The 16788-nt window shown below is 41.1% G+C and overlaps 1 protein-coding gene across 2 annotated transcripts in view; it reads right to left on the bottom strand.

Moving 5' to 3' along the window:
• Positions 1-6041: 6041 nt before the first annotated feature.
• The window catches only part of VAPB (VAMP associated protein B and C), a 33465-nt gene continuing 22718 nt past the window's right edge, over positions 6042-16788 (bottom strand). The window contains exons 3-6 of one of the 2 annotated variants that reach the window (XM_054218128.1): positions 15614-15717; positions 13258-13338; positions 12377-12430; positions 6042-9973 (exon numbers count right to left, since the gene is read on the bottom strand). In XM_054218128.1, coding sequence (XP_054074103.1) covers positions 9815-9973; positions 12377-12430; positions 13258-13338; positions 15614-15717 — 398 coding nt within the window. In that variant the 3' untranslated portion in view covers positions 6042-9814. Of the gene's footprint in view, positions 9974-12144; positions 12322-12376; positions 12431-13257; positions 13339-15613; positions 15718-16788 lie in introns of both variants that reach the window. The other variant, XM_054218127.1, reaches the window with a different exon arrangement.

Here is a 16788-nt window from a genome sequence, read left to right as displayed (position 1 = left end):
CATTCCCTGTCTGCTGCAGCTAAGAAGTGTATAATTTACTCGGAGAAGACCTCTTCCCAGTAGCTAAATCCTCTCCAATAGGCCTATGTATCTTACACACAAAGGATATTTTGTTAAACCAGCTATGCAACAGCTATCTTCTTAATGCTGTATTTATGAACTTGCAGCTTGTACTTAGATAAATTATGGGTTTTATAACATAAAAATACTTTTGGGGAATCTGTACATTAATAATTCGAATGAGATGCTTATTAAATGCATACGATTGTGACATACATGTTGTCATCATGTTCGCGTGCTGCAGGCATGATCAAGTGTTCGTGGTGCGCATAGACAGTTATACTTCTGAGATGATACACAAAAAGGCCACGCTGGCTCCCTCTGCCATCGCTGGAGAAGACTTCTCCAGGGTTGGTCCAGCAGGCAGAACACCTCCCTCCGTTTCTGAGGGCTCTGGTGTTTTGTTGCCTGCTGCTGCGTGGAGATCCACAGGCAAATACCTGAAGAACTGGAAGTGCCTCTTGGAGAACATGGCACCTCCTTTGGGATGTCCCTGTTGGGATGCTGTGAATCGGGGCGAGTCCAGGGCAGCACGGCTGCCTCTCCTGGAAGCTGTACGCACGACTTTCTCTTCAGCAGACCCGATTCCCGTCACCTTGCTAGAGCCGTCACTCTCTGCAGGTCAGAGAAAGGCCTGTGACTCAAATCAGCAACGGTACGTGTTTCTGCAGGACCCAAAGATGGCCAGAATAGGGAACAGCCTTGTGCTGTCTTAGGAGGGTGAGTGCAGGAGGGAGACGGCAATTCCTGCTCTACGTTTACCCCCACGAATGAGATCTGTGTGCAGAATCTTCTTTTTTTCATTTACATAGTAGGGAAACTTCGCAAGATTTTGGATGTTGCATGGTGTAAGTACTCCTCCAAGGCCACGGATCCTTTCAAGGTGGTGTCGGGATTTACCCGATGTAAGAAGTTACAAGACAACATCATGCACTCGCCGCGCACTCGAGCGCGCTCCCAGCCCCGCTGTCGCAGGTGAGCGCTCGCTCCAGCAGCGCCGGGTGCTCGGATGCGGCGCCGCAAACCGCGCGACGGATGGGCCATGCTGAACCTCCCTCTGACCGCCTTGCCATTGTCCGCTGCTTCCCCCCCTTTCCGTACACTTCTGAAAGAAAAAAAGCCATGAAAAAGCTATTTGCATAAATAGCATAACTTTTATTGTTCACAGTTCTTTGGAGAAACATTCCTAAATTACACAGTTATTCTCTCTTAAGAATTTGTGCGTTTTCCAATTTGAGTTTGCCGGGTTCGATTGCCAGGCAGTGATTTTTGTTGTGTTGCTCTTTTTAACATCAGAAAGCTGCAGTGTTCAGTATTTTCTCCCCGTGAAGGTGCTTGTGCGCTGGAATCAAGACATTCTCAGTTCTGACAGATAAACTCAGCCAACTGATTTTCCCTCCCGCCCTCTCTTAAGGCATTTCATGCAGTAATTTTTGAATCTTTTTTTTTTGCATCCATTCCAATTACTCAGCTTCTCTTTTAAAATGTAAATATCCAAATTGCATCGAAAATTCCCAGCTCTCACAGCTGAGACATACAGAAGCATAATCGCTTACTGCTAACTGTAATTAAAAACAAGAACACATTCCTATTCATTAGTCTTTCACCCTGGGACTGCACTGGGAGAACGTGGTGCTGTTTACACTCTGGTCCTGTTAACGTTTTATCAGTAGCGATTTTCACCAGTGACCTGGAACCACTGAATGGTATCAGCTTCCAGCAGAACCCTTCTTTGAGCATCCCCATTTCACTGAAGGTGCGATTGTCAGAAAACAGCAAGCTTTGCAGGGGCCCAGATACACTCGGTTCACACTAATCCCAAAGCCAACTGAAAAACAAAGGCAGAATGAAGAGGCACATCACGCTCCTTCGTTATCTCCTTTCCCAAGCCCGTCCCCGGACAGCCCTGTCCCGTTCGCCATCCTCATCCGCAGGGCACAGACTGCCCCAGGCACCTCCCTTACAACTACTGACACGAGGCTTCTAGACCTACTGAATTTAAAAATATTAAGCATTACTAATGAATGACATCACCTTTCCAGTTCTCTGACATCATCACTAGCAGTTTTACCACCTGCACCCAGTAACGGTCCATATCCTACCGCAAAGATTTCCTCTGAACTTCAGCTCTCCATCACCCTCTCCAGGCACTCCCACCCATGCATTTTTGTCTTCCTTTGGCTATTGCTTTCTGTGTTAATTTTCTACATAATGCTCATTTTGAGTTGATTGCTGTCTGCTTCCCTTTTTGTTTTGTATTACTTTACATCTAATTTTTCCCTTCATTTTATCACCGAAACAGGGTGGACTGTTAGCTAGAGTTGTCCCCCATCTCGATTGCAAAATTCTTGGGATTTTGCCCATTTAGTAGCTTTCACTTAGAAACCCACCAATTCTAATTCAGTGTTCCATCTAATTTTTTCTTCACTCCCAGATTTGATAGGAAATTTGCTCAGCTCTGCCCTTCTGAAGCACCAGTTACATTCATTAGCAGCTTGCATGGCTCTATGCCTCGCTCGAGTGTAATCAGGATTCCACAGCAACCACCAACTTCTACTTCTGCGATGCGTTTATCTGACATAAGCGAGGCAAACCCAAATAAACTTCATGTTGCATGTCTAACGCTGCATTAGAAAAGCAGGTCTGGGACACAAACAAACATTAGTCATAACTACTGGATTCCTTTCAGCTGTAAAATACGTACCTCTATATTGTACCTGTGAAGAAAAACCACGGTAACAGATGCAGTGGCAGGTCAGTACCTGAAAGTCAGCGGTAACAGGCACACAAGAGTTGGAAAACTCTTCCCCATTCACTTCTTATATGATACTTTTCACTCCAAGAAGCAGAGAAGAAGAAAAAAAAAATAACGTTCAAATGCTCAGAATGCGTTTAGTCGCTTCCTACAGGGAGTCTTTCGTGCCTTCTTTAATACCATTAAGCTACTCCTGTTGCCTCAGCAATTTCCTGCTTCTTCAGCAGGCAGGGAAATTCAAAGCATGAGCTGACTTTGCCGGACAAACATGGTCGTGGGTCTGATCTCCTCTTCACAGCTCAATTAACAGCAACTTATTTTTCCAATTAGCCACCTTCATGCCCCCCTGTGTAAAATGCCTTAGAATGTATTTTGCAGTCTAGACTTCCCAAACAACTCTTAAACAAAACACACAAAAAAGTTTAAAAACACTGTTGGATATATTAACAGTGTTGAGCTAGTGCTTCATTTGGTAAACAAGCCACGCTGAATATAAAAGCATGCTGTTGACTAGAAACAAATGTGCCACACTGGAGCAGCAGCAAAGGGCTGGAGGCACAAAGGAGATGGTGACAAACTCTGCAGCGAGTGCAGAGGAGGAAGGAGCAGGTTTGAGGGACGAGGCAGCAGAAGGTGAGCGGGTGCCGGGCCGGAGAAGCCGCACAGGGACACCCCCGTGGCCGGGACAGGCAGCCCGGGCGGGCGAGACTGGGGGGGCACGGGAAGGAAGAGACCGAGACGGAAAATAAGCAGGCAGCAGAGAAGGAAAACCATTTAAAGACGCTCGTCTGAACGTCGGTTCCTTTGCGCCAAGGAGCAGCGAGCAAATGAGGATGACTGGGGTCGAACCACAGGGCTGAGGGGGAACGGAGTGAGATTTGACAGCTCAGGCAGAACAGATCAGAAAAGAAACTGGGCAGGAGAAGCTGCGGCCTTCACAGAAACGCTTTCAGGCTCAGAACTGAAGCAAAAATCCCTGGCTGTGCTCACACTTCTGTGCAGCCTCCCAGGGAAATCAAAAACTCCTGCTTCAGCTCAAGGTTACTCACCGCGACATCAGATGCCTAGGCCACGACCGGGCGTCCGTACACGAACATAACGGATTCGATCCTGACACAGACGTGGGTTACACCCACAACGCCATTTTTCAAGTTCAACTTTTAAAAACCAAATTATACGTATCTTAAGAGAGCTCACGAGGCTATGGTAGGAGGTCAGGCGCAGGGAGCTGGGCGGCGCCAGCCTCCCCTGGGCCCACCTTCCGCCCCGCGCCGAGGGCTGGGCGCGCGCCGCCACCTCCCCGCAAACAGCGGCCACGCTGAGGCAGAGCGGGTCCTGCCTGCCTTCTGAGCGCTTGGCTTGGTTCAGCCTTAATAAAGGTCCTTTAAAAGTAGTTGCATGTGGATAATTATGTGTGGGAATCTTGCCAACTCAAACATGAGGGAGACTTCAAGAGGCTTTTCTAATCTTGTGAGTTTATCCACTGAAGAAAAAGATTTGATTAAAAAAAATGAAGTACAGCTAAACTGGAAACAATACTTTACTACGGGCTGTTCTTCAGGTCATCATAGGCACTTCAAAATCTTGAAAAAAGATATCACAAAATTAGAAACTCGTTAAATAAGAATGAAAAGTACCAATGCAGAAACATAAACAGAAATGCCAGATGTAGAATGTCAACTTGTAATACGTGGCTTCAATTAGTTCTTAATTCATTTGTTTTCTTAACTTCTTTTGTTTTGCCATCTGGAAAAGGCCATTTTCTAATGACAGATCATAGGAGAAAAGATCCAAAGTTCAAGTTTGCTTCAAGGAAAAGCAGCCTTGTTTCTGTGCTTGCAGACTCGCAGTTCCCTTCTGCAGTTTTCACTCACGCAGACGCTTCAGGACAAACTCGGGCCCGGACTGAGAGGCAAAAGCGATCTACACGAAAGTTCAGTGAAAGTTTACTCCTCAAAGTACAAATGTGACAGCGGTTCTGCAGAAGGACATGAAGGCCCAGGAAACGGTGGAGTAAAGGAGAAGCAGATAGTCATTTTGGAAGTGTGCACATGCATGCTTATTAGAGTATTACGTGAAGAGATTTCTGGCTGGCTCTTGTGTTATTTTAAAAAATAATCTACAACCCATTAATAAAACAAACAAATTCTATAGTTAAGCAGATCTGAGTAGTGGAAACACACGGTTACTTTGTCTTCTGCAGCTAATGAAAATAAAAGTCAGTAACAGCACAATGAGTAACGTCACTTCAGCACTGACGCCCGTTAGACGAAGTCGTTCAGTCCACATGAAGCTGTCAGCGTAACACAAGGACATCTTAATTGGACACGGCCAGATCAGCACTGCCCTGCTTGAACAATAAATCCCACTATTTATCTAACTCTAGCAGGTTATTTACACTAGCACTGTATCCCACTGTCATCTTTTCATCAAGTATATCTAGAGAACAGCGAGGTTTCATCCCAATACGAGCAAGCAGCCTTGCTCAGTAGTTGCTTTTCTTTCTAAAATGCCTAAACATTGCTTTATACAAGTATTTTCTCATCAGTAGATTAAATTTGTAGATATGTATCTGATTATAAGAAATAGTAACTTCCACCTACGGTATTGAACTAGTCTCGCTCCTGTACAGATTACTTTCTTCTTTTTACATCAGTGTTTCTGACTCAAAAAAAAACGAACAAAAAAACCCCAAGAGATCTCAAATGCGTAGCCTGGAACTAACTCACCCCCTGCCCCTTCTTGACTTGCTCGTGCGGGGATGCGAGCACTGGGTGCCGACCCTCCCCAGATGAGCAGCGAGCGGCCCCCCAGCCCCGGCGCTGCTGTGAAGCGCTATCGCAGCTGTACCGCAGCCACTGCAAACACGCGGTTCACAGAGCTTGCTTTACATGGCCTTTAATTTCAAATACAGGGGCTTTGGGCTGTGTTTTTTTCTCAGTTGCTTTATATAGAAAGCAGAACTCAGGATACGGCATTTCAGGACATCACGTAGACTACTGCAGCTAAGTCACTATCGTGCCCAAGAATTAAGGAAGTATTCCAATTAAGAGATGAAAGTGTCAAACACATTTTCCAAAGAAAAGGGATGACAGAGTCTTCTTTCATTAGGCAACTGCAACATCAAGTATCTTAAGACGTTAACGAACCATTTTTGTGTGCACACCACTATGTAAATATGCTAAGTCAAGATTGTAATAAGAATTGCAAGTTTACATGTGCAGCGAATAGAAACCCTTCATAGTTTATTGGTGAGAAGAAACTCAAGCGATTTTCAAAGTGAGGTTCCAACTTTATCCCACTAACAGCATTTCAGGAGAAAAAAGTAACATGGAATACCACCGTCCCGCTATTACAATCCTGTATTTTTAGAAAATTCCAGCACAGTACATTGATCCCTCTCCACACGCAGTATTATCGCGCTCTGATCCCTACGGCAATTCCACAGTAACCTGAATCGCAGTGCCCAGCCTGCATGTGCAATTGTTAGAGTTGTGCAGTCACAGTCGCCAACTGCCACCGCAGAGCAATAGTTGTGATCATTCGTGCAGGGAGGATTTGCTTTAGGATGTGGATAACTACATGAAAACAGTAGAAACCATCTTCCGTTCATTTCCCAGTACTAGGCTTCAAGACATTTCAGATACCTATTTATTCCAAATTTGCCCAAAGTGAAGACAGGACTGTAAAGCTCCACCAAGTGAACACTACCTAAGCAGCCTCTGCTGGCTTTTACAAAAATTAACAGTAAACATACACGCAGGTGGGTATCTTAGAAGAACAGCAGGGACAATAATCAGATTAACTTGATTTGTACTATCATGTATCAATTAAAGTTTTCTAGTATCTGGTGTTGTGTGAGGACACCAGACAATAATCTTATTTAGAAACTATATGTTTCATGCACAACTTCCTAAGATATACAACGCCCTCCAGAATAATTCCCTTTCTGTGAACACTTAATGAAAACGTTTGTTCTGGTGTCATCATGTAAGGAACAACTTACAGAGATCCAGGTGGCTTAAGAACATCCATCCAATATATTTTTGCAATGTATCTACAGACTGGCCTTTTAGGAACCTTGGAAGAAAAAACACCCTTAGTTTTTCTTTCTGCTGCATATGAAAGGGTGCCATCAGACAGACAGGTAATAGGGGTTCCACTGATCAGTCATTTTATTTTAGGCTCAGGAAAAGCAACGCATTATCCAGACAATTCAGTGCTACTGTCTGCTCAGGCTGTTGTCGGCAACGATTAGGAAAGACCTCAGAATTTTGTTAAGTTCCAAAATATAAGCAGTTAATTTGAGTCTTGTTTAGGGCTGAGGGTGCAGTCTGTAGTTGTGACCAACAGATCCTTAACCAAGGTCCTTTGTGTGTTGGTCTCCTTAACCACGCGCTTGTAAGGCATTGAGCAGAGCATGCGAGTGTTTTTCTGGGACCTCTTTATAATCCCGGAGTGCAGTGCAAACAACAGGAACAACTTTGTTCAAGTCCCAGGTTGTCACAGATCACGAAGTGACTACTGAACATCGGAAGGAGGACATTCTGTTGGATTTCCCCTTGATCGGGGAGCTGCCTGAGCCAGCAAAGTCAACTGCGGTAGCTAAGAGCGTGTGTAAAGCTTGCCTGAAACATCATTGCAGATATACTCACAAGCGACCCATTTAAAGCTTCGATCCTCCCCCCTTACCCTGCAAAGGCAGCAATTTTTTTTGAAACAAACTTTTTTGAAACTGTTTTTCAGGGCACTCAAAAAAAGTTGATTATTTTTTTAAAAAAGCAAATAAGGAATTTAGCTCTTCTGATAACTCATTTTTAGTGACATCAAGGTGTTTACAGCCTCCTAAAACAATACTGCATAGTTCAGTCTCCTTCAGTAAAGGCTTTCTCAAACATATTCTTCAAAGCCATGAAAACTAAATTTTGCAACATCACTTACAACCTTGTCTCTCTGAAAAGGTTTTTTTAAAGTGTTGCATGTAAAAGTTTTCATTAGCTTCTACTGCCCAGGAAGTATCATCTTCTTGCTCAGGTCTGCCCAATCTGTCACACTGAGCTCACTGCTTCATTCTTTCCAGCTCATCTCCCATGCTCTGCCCTTCACAGGCACTTCCATTGCTTCGCCACTTCCCTCCTGAGCAGACAAGGCACTAGCATTTTAAAATGCTACAGATTCACCTCTCATTTTTTGTTGAATCTTCTAGAAGTACTTCCAGATTTGCGTTCATAAGCAGAACACACCAGTTAAGATTTTTTTTTCTCCTATTTTCTTATTAAACCTCCCATAAAATTTCGCTGCTTTGCACTGGTAAAGCAGGAAACCCTTGAGACACAAGTGGAGCAAACGGAAAGGTCAACGGGTGTAGCAGACAGGCTGCAGCCCAAACAGCCTTCTTGGGAAATCACAGGAATAACAAAGGAATGGAAGAAGCCCCGTAATCCTGAAAGCTCTTGCAAAAACTTCTATCGCCAGTGGTTTCTGGACCCACCATCTCAGAATATACAGGAATTTACCTGCTCAAAAGCCATTTCATCTACTGAAGTTCCACATGTTAAAACACACTGAGTTTAAGTATTTTGTACTAAAAGTATGCTTAGAAACAAAATCACCTTACCCTTACTTTCAGTATGCTATCAAGCATCTTAACTACTGAACCAAACTAACCTGAAAAATGGGAAGTTACCTTGTCCCTCAGCAGCCAGCGTGGTTACCTTGAACAGCACTGAGGCCTATCAGGCTCACGATGGGCTGGTTTGGATTGATTTTAAAATTAGGCTGGAAAAAAAAAAATCATCCTCAAACAAGGCTGCAAGTCTCCTTAGGCCATAAACAAACTAAACTGACAGACAACGCTGTTTCCTCCTCCCCTCTAACTGTGAGCACGTGACAAAAGTAACAAAGGAAACATTAATTTGGGGGCTTTATTTAATTTTTCTTTTCTTTTTTTTTTTCTTTTTTTAAGATGCTACATAGTCAAACAGGATTGGTCTTTTATGGCATAGGACTAGTTTACTACTAATGTTTTTTCCCCTAGATAGACTTATTTACATACAAAAACAGTTTCCTGACCACTGTTTCTCCAATGCTCAGATGATCAAAACTCCCAACAATTGTGTAGTGCCCAAAACACCAGGAGGCAGAAGAATCTTGCGTCACTACAGCAGCAAATTTTTAGTTCTAGTCACTGGCTTTAAACAGGTGCCTTTTCATACCATATAGTATTAGTCAATTTTGTGACAAGAAGGAAACTTGAGATGAAATACATTAAATAAGTTAAATATGCATTAAACATCTCTGAATAACACTTCAATTCAACTAAATGAACCAACAGCAATGTAGCTTGGTCCCTTTATGAGAACAAGGCATTGACCTTTATTCCGAATGAGCATCATACCAGTCAATATATGCCTCTTAACGATGCCTAGCACATTCAGCATTGCCACATACAATTCTTTTCAGCTTCTCACTATTCATTTAAGTGCCAAGAAATTGGTAACTTGCACAGAGTTGAAGACACTGACAGAAACTGTTAAATTTATGAGCAGAATGGTGGATTAACGTATTTTACAGAATTTATCAACACCTCCTGCCTAACCCAGCTCCAAACATCCAATAGGGCCAGCTCCAGCAGTGGAGGAATAGGTTTTTTTTCTATTTTTCCTTTTTTTTTTTTCTTTTTTTTTTTTTAAAAGAGGTAATTCAGCAACATGTAGCAGGGTCTAAGAATGTTTAAAATGACATATACAATATTCCATTGTAGTGTTAAATCATGATTCTCTCCCCCCTTTCATTACTGAAGGATATTCATTCATTCCCTCATTGTACATTTTAAACCTTCTAGATTATGTTACATAGTATTTGTGCAGGGGTAATTTAAAGGCAAGACCTGTGAGATGTCATACATTAATTTTTTTTTTTAAACATTGTTATGAATAAATTTAATCCAATGATATGGCAGAACCATCAAACCAATTTACAATTTCCAGCATGCTGCCTCTACAAGGCTATTTTTCCTATAATTACACCGAAGACAAAGAACAAAACCACCAAAGCAAGTAGTCTGGAGCTGAGCCCTTCGTCCTTGACAGCAGCTGCAGAAGCAGATATTGGGTTGTTTGTCTGGGGTGCCTTCCTCATCCGCAGTCCATCTTCTTCCTAAAGGAAGATATATTGATTATTTCTACTGAAAGAGGCTTTAAATATTAACCCTTATCTTATTTATTTTAGATGGGCATAATAAAATAGGCAAAAGCTAATTTACGGCTCTATTTATGGAGTTGTTCAAGGCCAGGCTGGACGGGGCTCTGAGCAACCTGGTCTAGTGGGAGGTGTCCGTGCCCAGTGCAGGGGGTGGCACTGGGTGGGCTTTAAGGTCCCTCCCAGCCTAAACCATTCTGCGATTCCTAGATAACCCTGAGAAGGAAGGGGTAGTGAGGCAGAAGAGGAGTTCTGTATCTACTCGACTAGCAGAGCACCAAACACACGCTCTGGAAGTTTTCTCCTGCTGACTATGGTAACGGGAAGCGAAGAGGAACCTGCAAGAACACTCGTCCGAAGCCCAGAGACAGCTCCAGAACTCCAAAAACCCATGACGGAGGGAATGGCGGGAAGATGCTTTTCTCGCTCTGTAAGCAAGTATAGTGCTATTGGGGAAAATGCTTTTCAATGTAACTAAGATAGGTTATGAAAAATATGCAACTTAAGGGCAGTTATACTCATCATTCCCCTAGTTAGATGTCACAAGCAAATTTTACCAGCATTTGAAGGGAAATCTGTTTCCCACATCATATTAGTGCTGACATTTCAACGTGAAACTAATGGCAATAATTAGGATATTCTCGTGGTATAACAGCTGTGTGTTAGCACACTCCATTCCACACACACCGAGAGCACTTCAGGAGTGGGAAAGTGACCTTCTGTGACTTAACTCGTATATGGCTGAAGCAGTAGTGTTAGACTTTTTTATGCGGTGCAATATTACAATGCAGAAGTGTAAGATACTGAAGCAAAAGCCTCCAGTATACACATTAAAAAGAAAAACAACATCCAAGAAATAAAATTGTACTAAAAATTACTGCAGCCTTAAGTATTGTCAGATAAGTGAAATTCAAAAGGCTCAGTGTATGTCAGTGTTTCTCACTTTTGACTTTAAAGGGGCACCTACAGTTCTGGAGGAAAGCCTTATTTATTTTTTATTATTTACTTATTGAAAGTCACAGACTACCTGATACCTCACTACTACTCTAAGTCTGGGTGGGGACAACCGGCTTTTGTAAACAATAAAATGTTGCTTACCTATATAGTAATTTTACTGCTAGAAACTAAACATTCTCGTTTTAAATATTTTAACTTCCTTTTGACAGTGACCCTAGCCTGTCACTTACAGCACCTGGTGGCTGGCAGTAATTTAACATTGATTTCTGATGTTTTACAGATATTTCTAACATCCCACAGAAGGAACAAAGAGGTCACCGTTTAAGACGTTACTGTAAAACATCAGCTCAATTATAGATATGTCCTAGTCAAGACTGATTTGCAATAAAATAAAATAATATAGTACTTAAAGTATTGTGAAACACTGGCGAAACAAGAACACAAGGAGAAGTTAAGGTCATGTCTCAGATACATCCAGATATTATTTCTATGTGCAAAACAAAACTGGCTTACAAATGTTTAAAGAATTTCTTAGGCATCAGGGCTGACAGAATCGAGTTCCTTTCATGGGAACTAACAGTTCTAACAGTCACAAATTCCAAATTTTCATTGGTCCTGTTATCTATGAAACTAGACATTTACAACAAATGAAACTACTGTTAAAGGAGTTTTTCAGCATGGTGATAAAAGCTTCTCAATTTCACAGTGATGTGCTGGATATGACAGGAAGCATATTTCCTGTTAATCTGTCTCACTTTGGTCATTTCAACTCCATATTATAGGTGCAATTACTAAAACACTCAGTATTTGCACAACACTGCCCTCAAGCTCCCATCAGTTTGAAAGAACGAGGCCAAATGCAACACTGAATGCTTAATTCAGGCTGAGAAAACTAGGTGGGAACAGAAGAAAAAAAAAAAAAAAAAGAGGGAATTCATTACTTTGGGTTGCTATCCAGTCAGTTTCTCTGACTGCATGACTTGTACGCTCCTTTCAAAGGAAGTATTGATTTCAACACTTTTTCTCAGTTTACAGAGAGAAACCTACATTATTTTTTAATTTATAGACAATATTAAAGTATTGTCCCAAGGCCAGGTAACCAAACCTTTAAGTTGTAAGCTTCTTTTTCAGGAAAGGGGTAAATCAGAAAAAAAAAAAAAGAGTATCTTTACCTTAAACTGTTTATTCTCCTCCCGTAACCTCTGAACTTCTACTTGAAGCCTCTTATAGTCTTCCATTACTTTCTTAACTTCAGTGTCATCCAAAGAAGAACTTATTGATTTAGACATTACAGAGGAATCTGTCTTTGTTGCACTTGTGGATACAATTTTATTTATTTCTATGTCATGCTGTTAAAAAAGGATAGAGTGATTTTTGGTTAGTTATTAACACCACACCACACACCTGATATGTAGGAGAAGAATCAGGCAAAATTGTCTGTGCAGACCTGAAACGTGCCTGTATCAAAAGAAATAAACAACATTTTTCTTCCCATAACCTTTACTTCCCTTTCCTGTTTCACAGAAAACACCAGATCAGCAGCAGTAAGCGCAGACAGAATGACCTCAACTCTCCAGTCCCTGCATATGTGGAAGAGGAAATATCCTTAGACCGTGTCCCACAGTACGCATGGGACAGATGTGCTGACAGCCTGCCTACCGAGTATTTCTCTCTCCACCCCTTTCCCTCAAGCACAACACACACAGGTGCTCCAGTTCTGCATCTGACACTATGTTCTTCCGTTAGAAATTAATCGGTGCTTTCATTATCCTAACAAAAAAGGGTCCTACAACATTATAGCTGCTAATCACAATATAATCCCTAACTGCAGTCGTGTCTTCCTTACTAGCTTCCTACCAATTTACTTGCTAAAATCAGTGTTGTATGAAGGAAGCAAAGGGGAGCGTTGGACAGACAAATTTATATTGCTGATGGTTATAACTGCTTCAGCATAAACTCCAAGCTTTATGACCATCAATCAGCATCTTTCAAATTTTTTTGAAATAATCTTTATCCTATGTGATCTTTCACTCAATGAAAACAGACCAACTCAAAGACTTCTTTGTACTCGTGTTGCGCTTACATTGTTCAAATTAGCTGCTAGTTACATCAAGCATCACTAAAATTTGAAGCAGCTTTGCATTTCTGAAGGCTGATGCCATCCAGGCAGTGAAACAGAGGGTTCTGTCTTTTGCTTATATAGCTGTCTGCATAAACATGCCATTTTACATGATTTACTGTGGTATTAAAGTTAAAGCACTCAATCTGCATCTGAAAATACTTACAGGCTTATCATTTTCTGCTGGTAGCTCAAACACACACCTAAGTTTCGAATCCATGAGTTCTTCCGGTTTTGCTTCTTTCCACTGGAATAATTTAACATTAATTTACTATTAAACATATTAGTATACTAAGGCAGATGGAAAACGCAGTAAATTATGTAAACAAATACATCATCTTACTCAGGAAAAACCCCACAGGTGTTTATCATGTTACCATTAACCATATACATGATGAAAAATGAAACCAAATATATAACTGAGTGGTACCGTAAAGAACGTCCAGATACTACAAAGGAAATAATTCTAAGTAGTCTGAAACTTACAGAGGTAATTTATGAGAAAACTGGGAATTGTGTAAGAGTAATTAGCATAGATAGGGGGAGCTATGGTCCTCATTTAAAAAAAAAAAAACAAACAAAAAAACACCCCAAAAACCTGGAGTGGTGCATTCAAAGGAAAGATAACAAAAACCCAAATCAGTAACATTAGTTCCGTTTGTTCAGCGGAGTTCCTGTTCAACCTTTTCAAGTTTCACAGGAGATTTTCTTCCTAACTGGTATGAATTATAGGACTGTTCTTCCCCCCGCCCTTGTGTTCTGCATCCTTATTTTTCAGCATCAGTCTCTAAACAGTAACAGATGCTCTACATATCGAAAGGGATAACTTGTAACTTCCCCTCTCATCCTTCTCTCCCCCTTCAACTAGGGAGTCTATTATAATAAAGGCTCCCTCCAATATTTTTAATAGGGATTAACAGTTATAAGTCTTTGCTCCTGAACTGCAGAGAGTGATTCATAGTAGTGATATACAGCAGGATGCGTCCACGTTTACATCCCCGAGTTCTCACAGGCTTCTCTTCACCCTGACCGCACCGCTGGCAGCGCGGCATTGCTCAGCGTGTCTCAAGTAGGTGTCAAGTTATGGCTAAACTCTCTGCAACCTGAAGAAGTATTTGACTCATCCCAAACAGCTGAGCTGTACTTCAGCTCTTCTGGGGCTGAAGTCGCAATTCTATTTCAAGCTCGTTGGCTGCCTGTGAAGTGTTGAAAGCTTTATAGTACTCCAGTAATTTGTCTCACCTGTTTATCCTGAATAGGAGGAGATTTGGAGGGTGGTAACAAAACTGAGAACTGATCAAGTGTTACAGCAAAAGAAATTGTATGGGTCTGGAGACCTCTAGAAAACTGAAAGGGCCACCTAGGCCCTAAAAAACATTCTTCGCTAGCAGAATAACATTTTTCATAGTATAAAGTAACTCATAAAAAAATTAAAGAGTTAGAAAGGCAGGCACACCGGCTTATCTTTCTAGTGATGCAGACGTTTTATTAGTATTGCTGTTTCTCCCACTGGATCTTATTTTGAGGCCGTTAAACAAATACGGCTCCAGGAAAGGAACTTCTTCACTCTGCAGAGTGCCACAGCTTTAAAAAGCTATTCAGAAGAAGATGCATTGTGTGAAGACTACTGTAAAAAAGCCACGCTGAGGTTTTTTGGGGCTGGGTTTTTTTTGTTGTTTTTAAGTAATACACATACATACAAACACACACAAGCCCCACACTTTAGAGTAATGGCCATTTTTTCTTTTTTTTATTGTGTCATCAATAGCTACTGAGTATTCTCTCAAGCTAACAAAAGCTAGAGCAGAGCAAGCTTCCTTGTGCCTTCCCACAGTAGCAAATCTTACTGTTCTAGGAAAGCCACCAGTTGACATACTGGTTTGTTCCTTTCCAAGTTGTCTTAATGCAGCTTGATGTCTTATTTCTACATCTTTTGTCCTCCTTTGCTTCAGCACCTACATGCTTCTGTAACTCTCATTTGTAAGCCAAAGAACAAGTCCTATGGGGGCCTTTCATTTACCTAAGCCACAACAGGCATGGGCAGGGATAAAGAAAAATACAATACTTGTAAATCATCCTCCTGGTTCCTGCTGGGAAAAGAAGTTCCTCAAGGGAAGACTCAAGACAGAGTACAGAGACATAAAATACAAAAGATGTCAGAGTTAGAATATATTCTATATATTATTAGAATATATAGTTCAAGTTGGCCTTTTTAAAAAATGATATATTAAAAAAAATTACAACTACTTAACAATGTCTTGGTATCCGATTACCGACAGCAGCGTCCTAAAGAAGCAACCACTGACACCAACTAAGTCTTCTGCGCTGTGTCTTTCAGTGCAAGATTCCTGGGGCTCAAAATAAATAGAAAAAGCCTTGCCATGCACAGAGATGGAAATCTGGCAAAGGTTTCAAGGAACATTCCAGTGTGGTTTGACAACAGCCCTTAAGCAACACAGTAAAAGGTCTTATAAAATTATACAATCAGAAAGAAATAAATTTTAATTAATTTCAATACTTACTACTGCTTCCATATCTGAAGTATCAGCTGGAGCAAACATAGACTGAACCATAAACTTGTGTTTACTTTTCTCATTAGGGTCATAGTCAAAAGGCTGTAGCATCACTGCAAGAAGAATCCCAAACACATTACGTTACATTGCTCTGATGCACAGTCATGCACTGATGATGTAGTTACTATTTGAGAAACACAAACATTAAAATGGTTTTGAGTTGTACGTCTGTTATGACCAAAGCAGCAGCTGAGATCAGGAACCTCACTTTAAAAAAAAAAAAATTAAAAGAGAAACTGACTTCTTCAGTCCGTCTAGATTTTTGCCGGAGAATTTTGGAAATGCCAATCACTGTACAACATTCTGTGCACAACTATGGCAAGATAATAATAGAAATTTATAGTAAATGGGATAATTTACATACCCTCTGGGACAGAGGGAAAAATTCTCAAAGAAAGCTGTTTTTTACTTGCTCCATCCTTGGGGGCAGAAGTAGCAAGCTGGCATTTTGATTAGTCGTACACACAGTACTGATGATGGTTCCTGAGAAAAGCTACAGAGGCAACGTCAAACATTTTAAACCTTGAGGTTCAATTTTCAGGATGGAAATTTCCTCTACACAGTTTAAGAGTCTCATGGTACTTGCTTTATCAAGTACAAGTACCTCTCTTCCAAAAATAAGTTGCTGAAAGTTTGTTATCAATTTATAGCTGGAAGTTTATGGTTAAATGCTGTATAAACTTCGCCTCTGGAAAGTATACAAGAAACATATTTCTCTCCATTCAAAAATCACAAACATTTCAGAGTTTACTTATGCAGAAAATGACTGTGTGCAGGGGGCAGAAAGAAAGGAACAGCAAGTTTGCGGGGGGGGGGGGGTGTGCTTTATTTTTTTTTTAATTTAGTATTAGGAATTTCCACGTCTTTTCTTTTTGAGTAAAGAACTAACCCGTTAAAATAACTTGAAGAGGGAGAGTTATGTATTTAATTTACAGGGAATATTCTTTAATCCCAGTGGTCACTTAGAATCCCTACATTTTGCAAGTGACACCTGGATATTCAGCTACTGTGACAGTAACACACACAGGTTTGGCTTCAACATGAGACAGTACAGATGTGAAAATAAGCAAAGCAGTTGACACAAACATGTTATTAGATATTGCAAAATTAAAATGAAGCTTGCA

This window comes from Rissa tridactyla, chromosome 12 (genome assembly GCF_028500815.1).
Source record: "Rissa tridactyla isolate bRisTri1 chromosome 12, bRisTri1.patW.cur.20221130, whole genome shotgun sequence".
Lineage (NCBI taxonomy): Eukaryota > Metazoa > Chordata > Aves > Charadriiformes > Laridae > Rissa > Rissa tridactyla.
The sequence above is the reverse complement of the archived record's forward strand: the minus strand, read 5'-3'. Positions and strand labels throughout refer to the sequence as shown.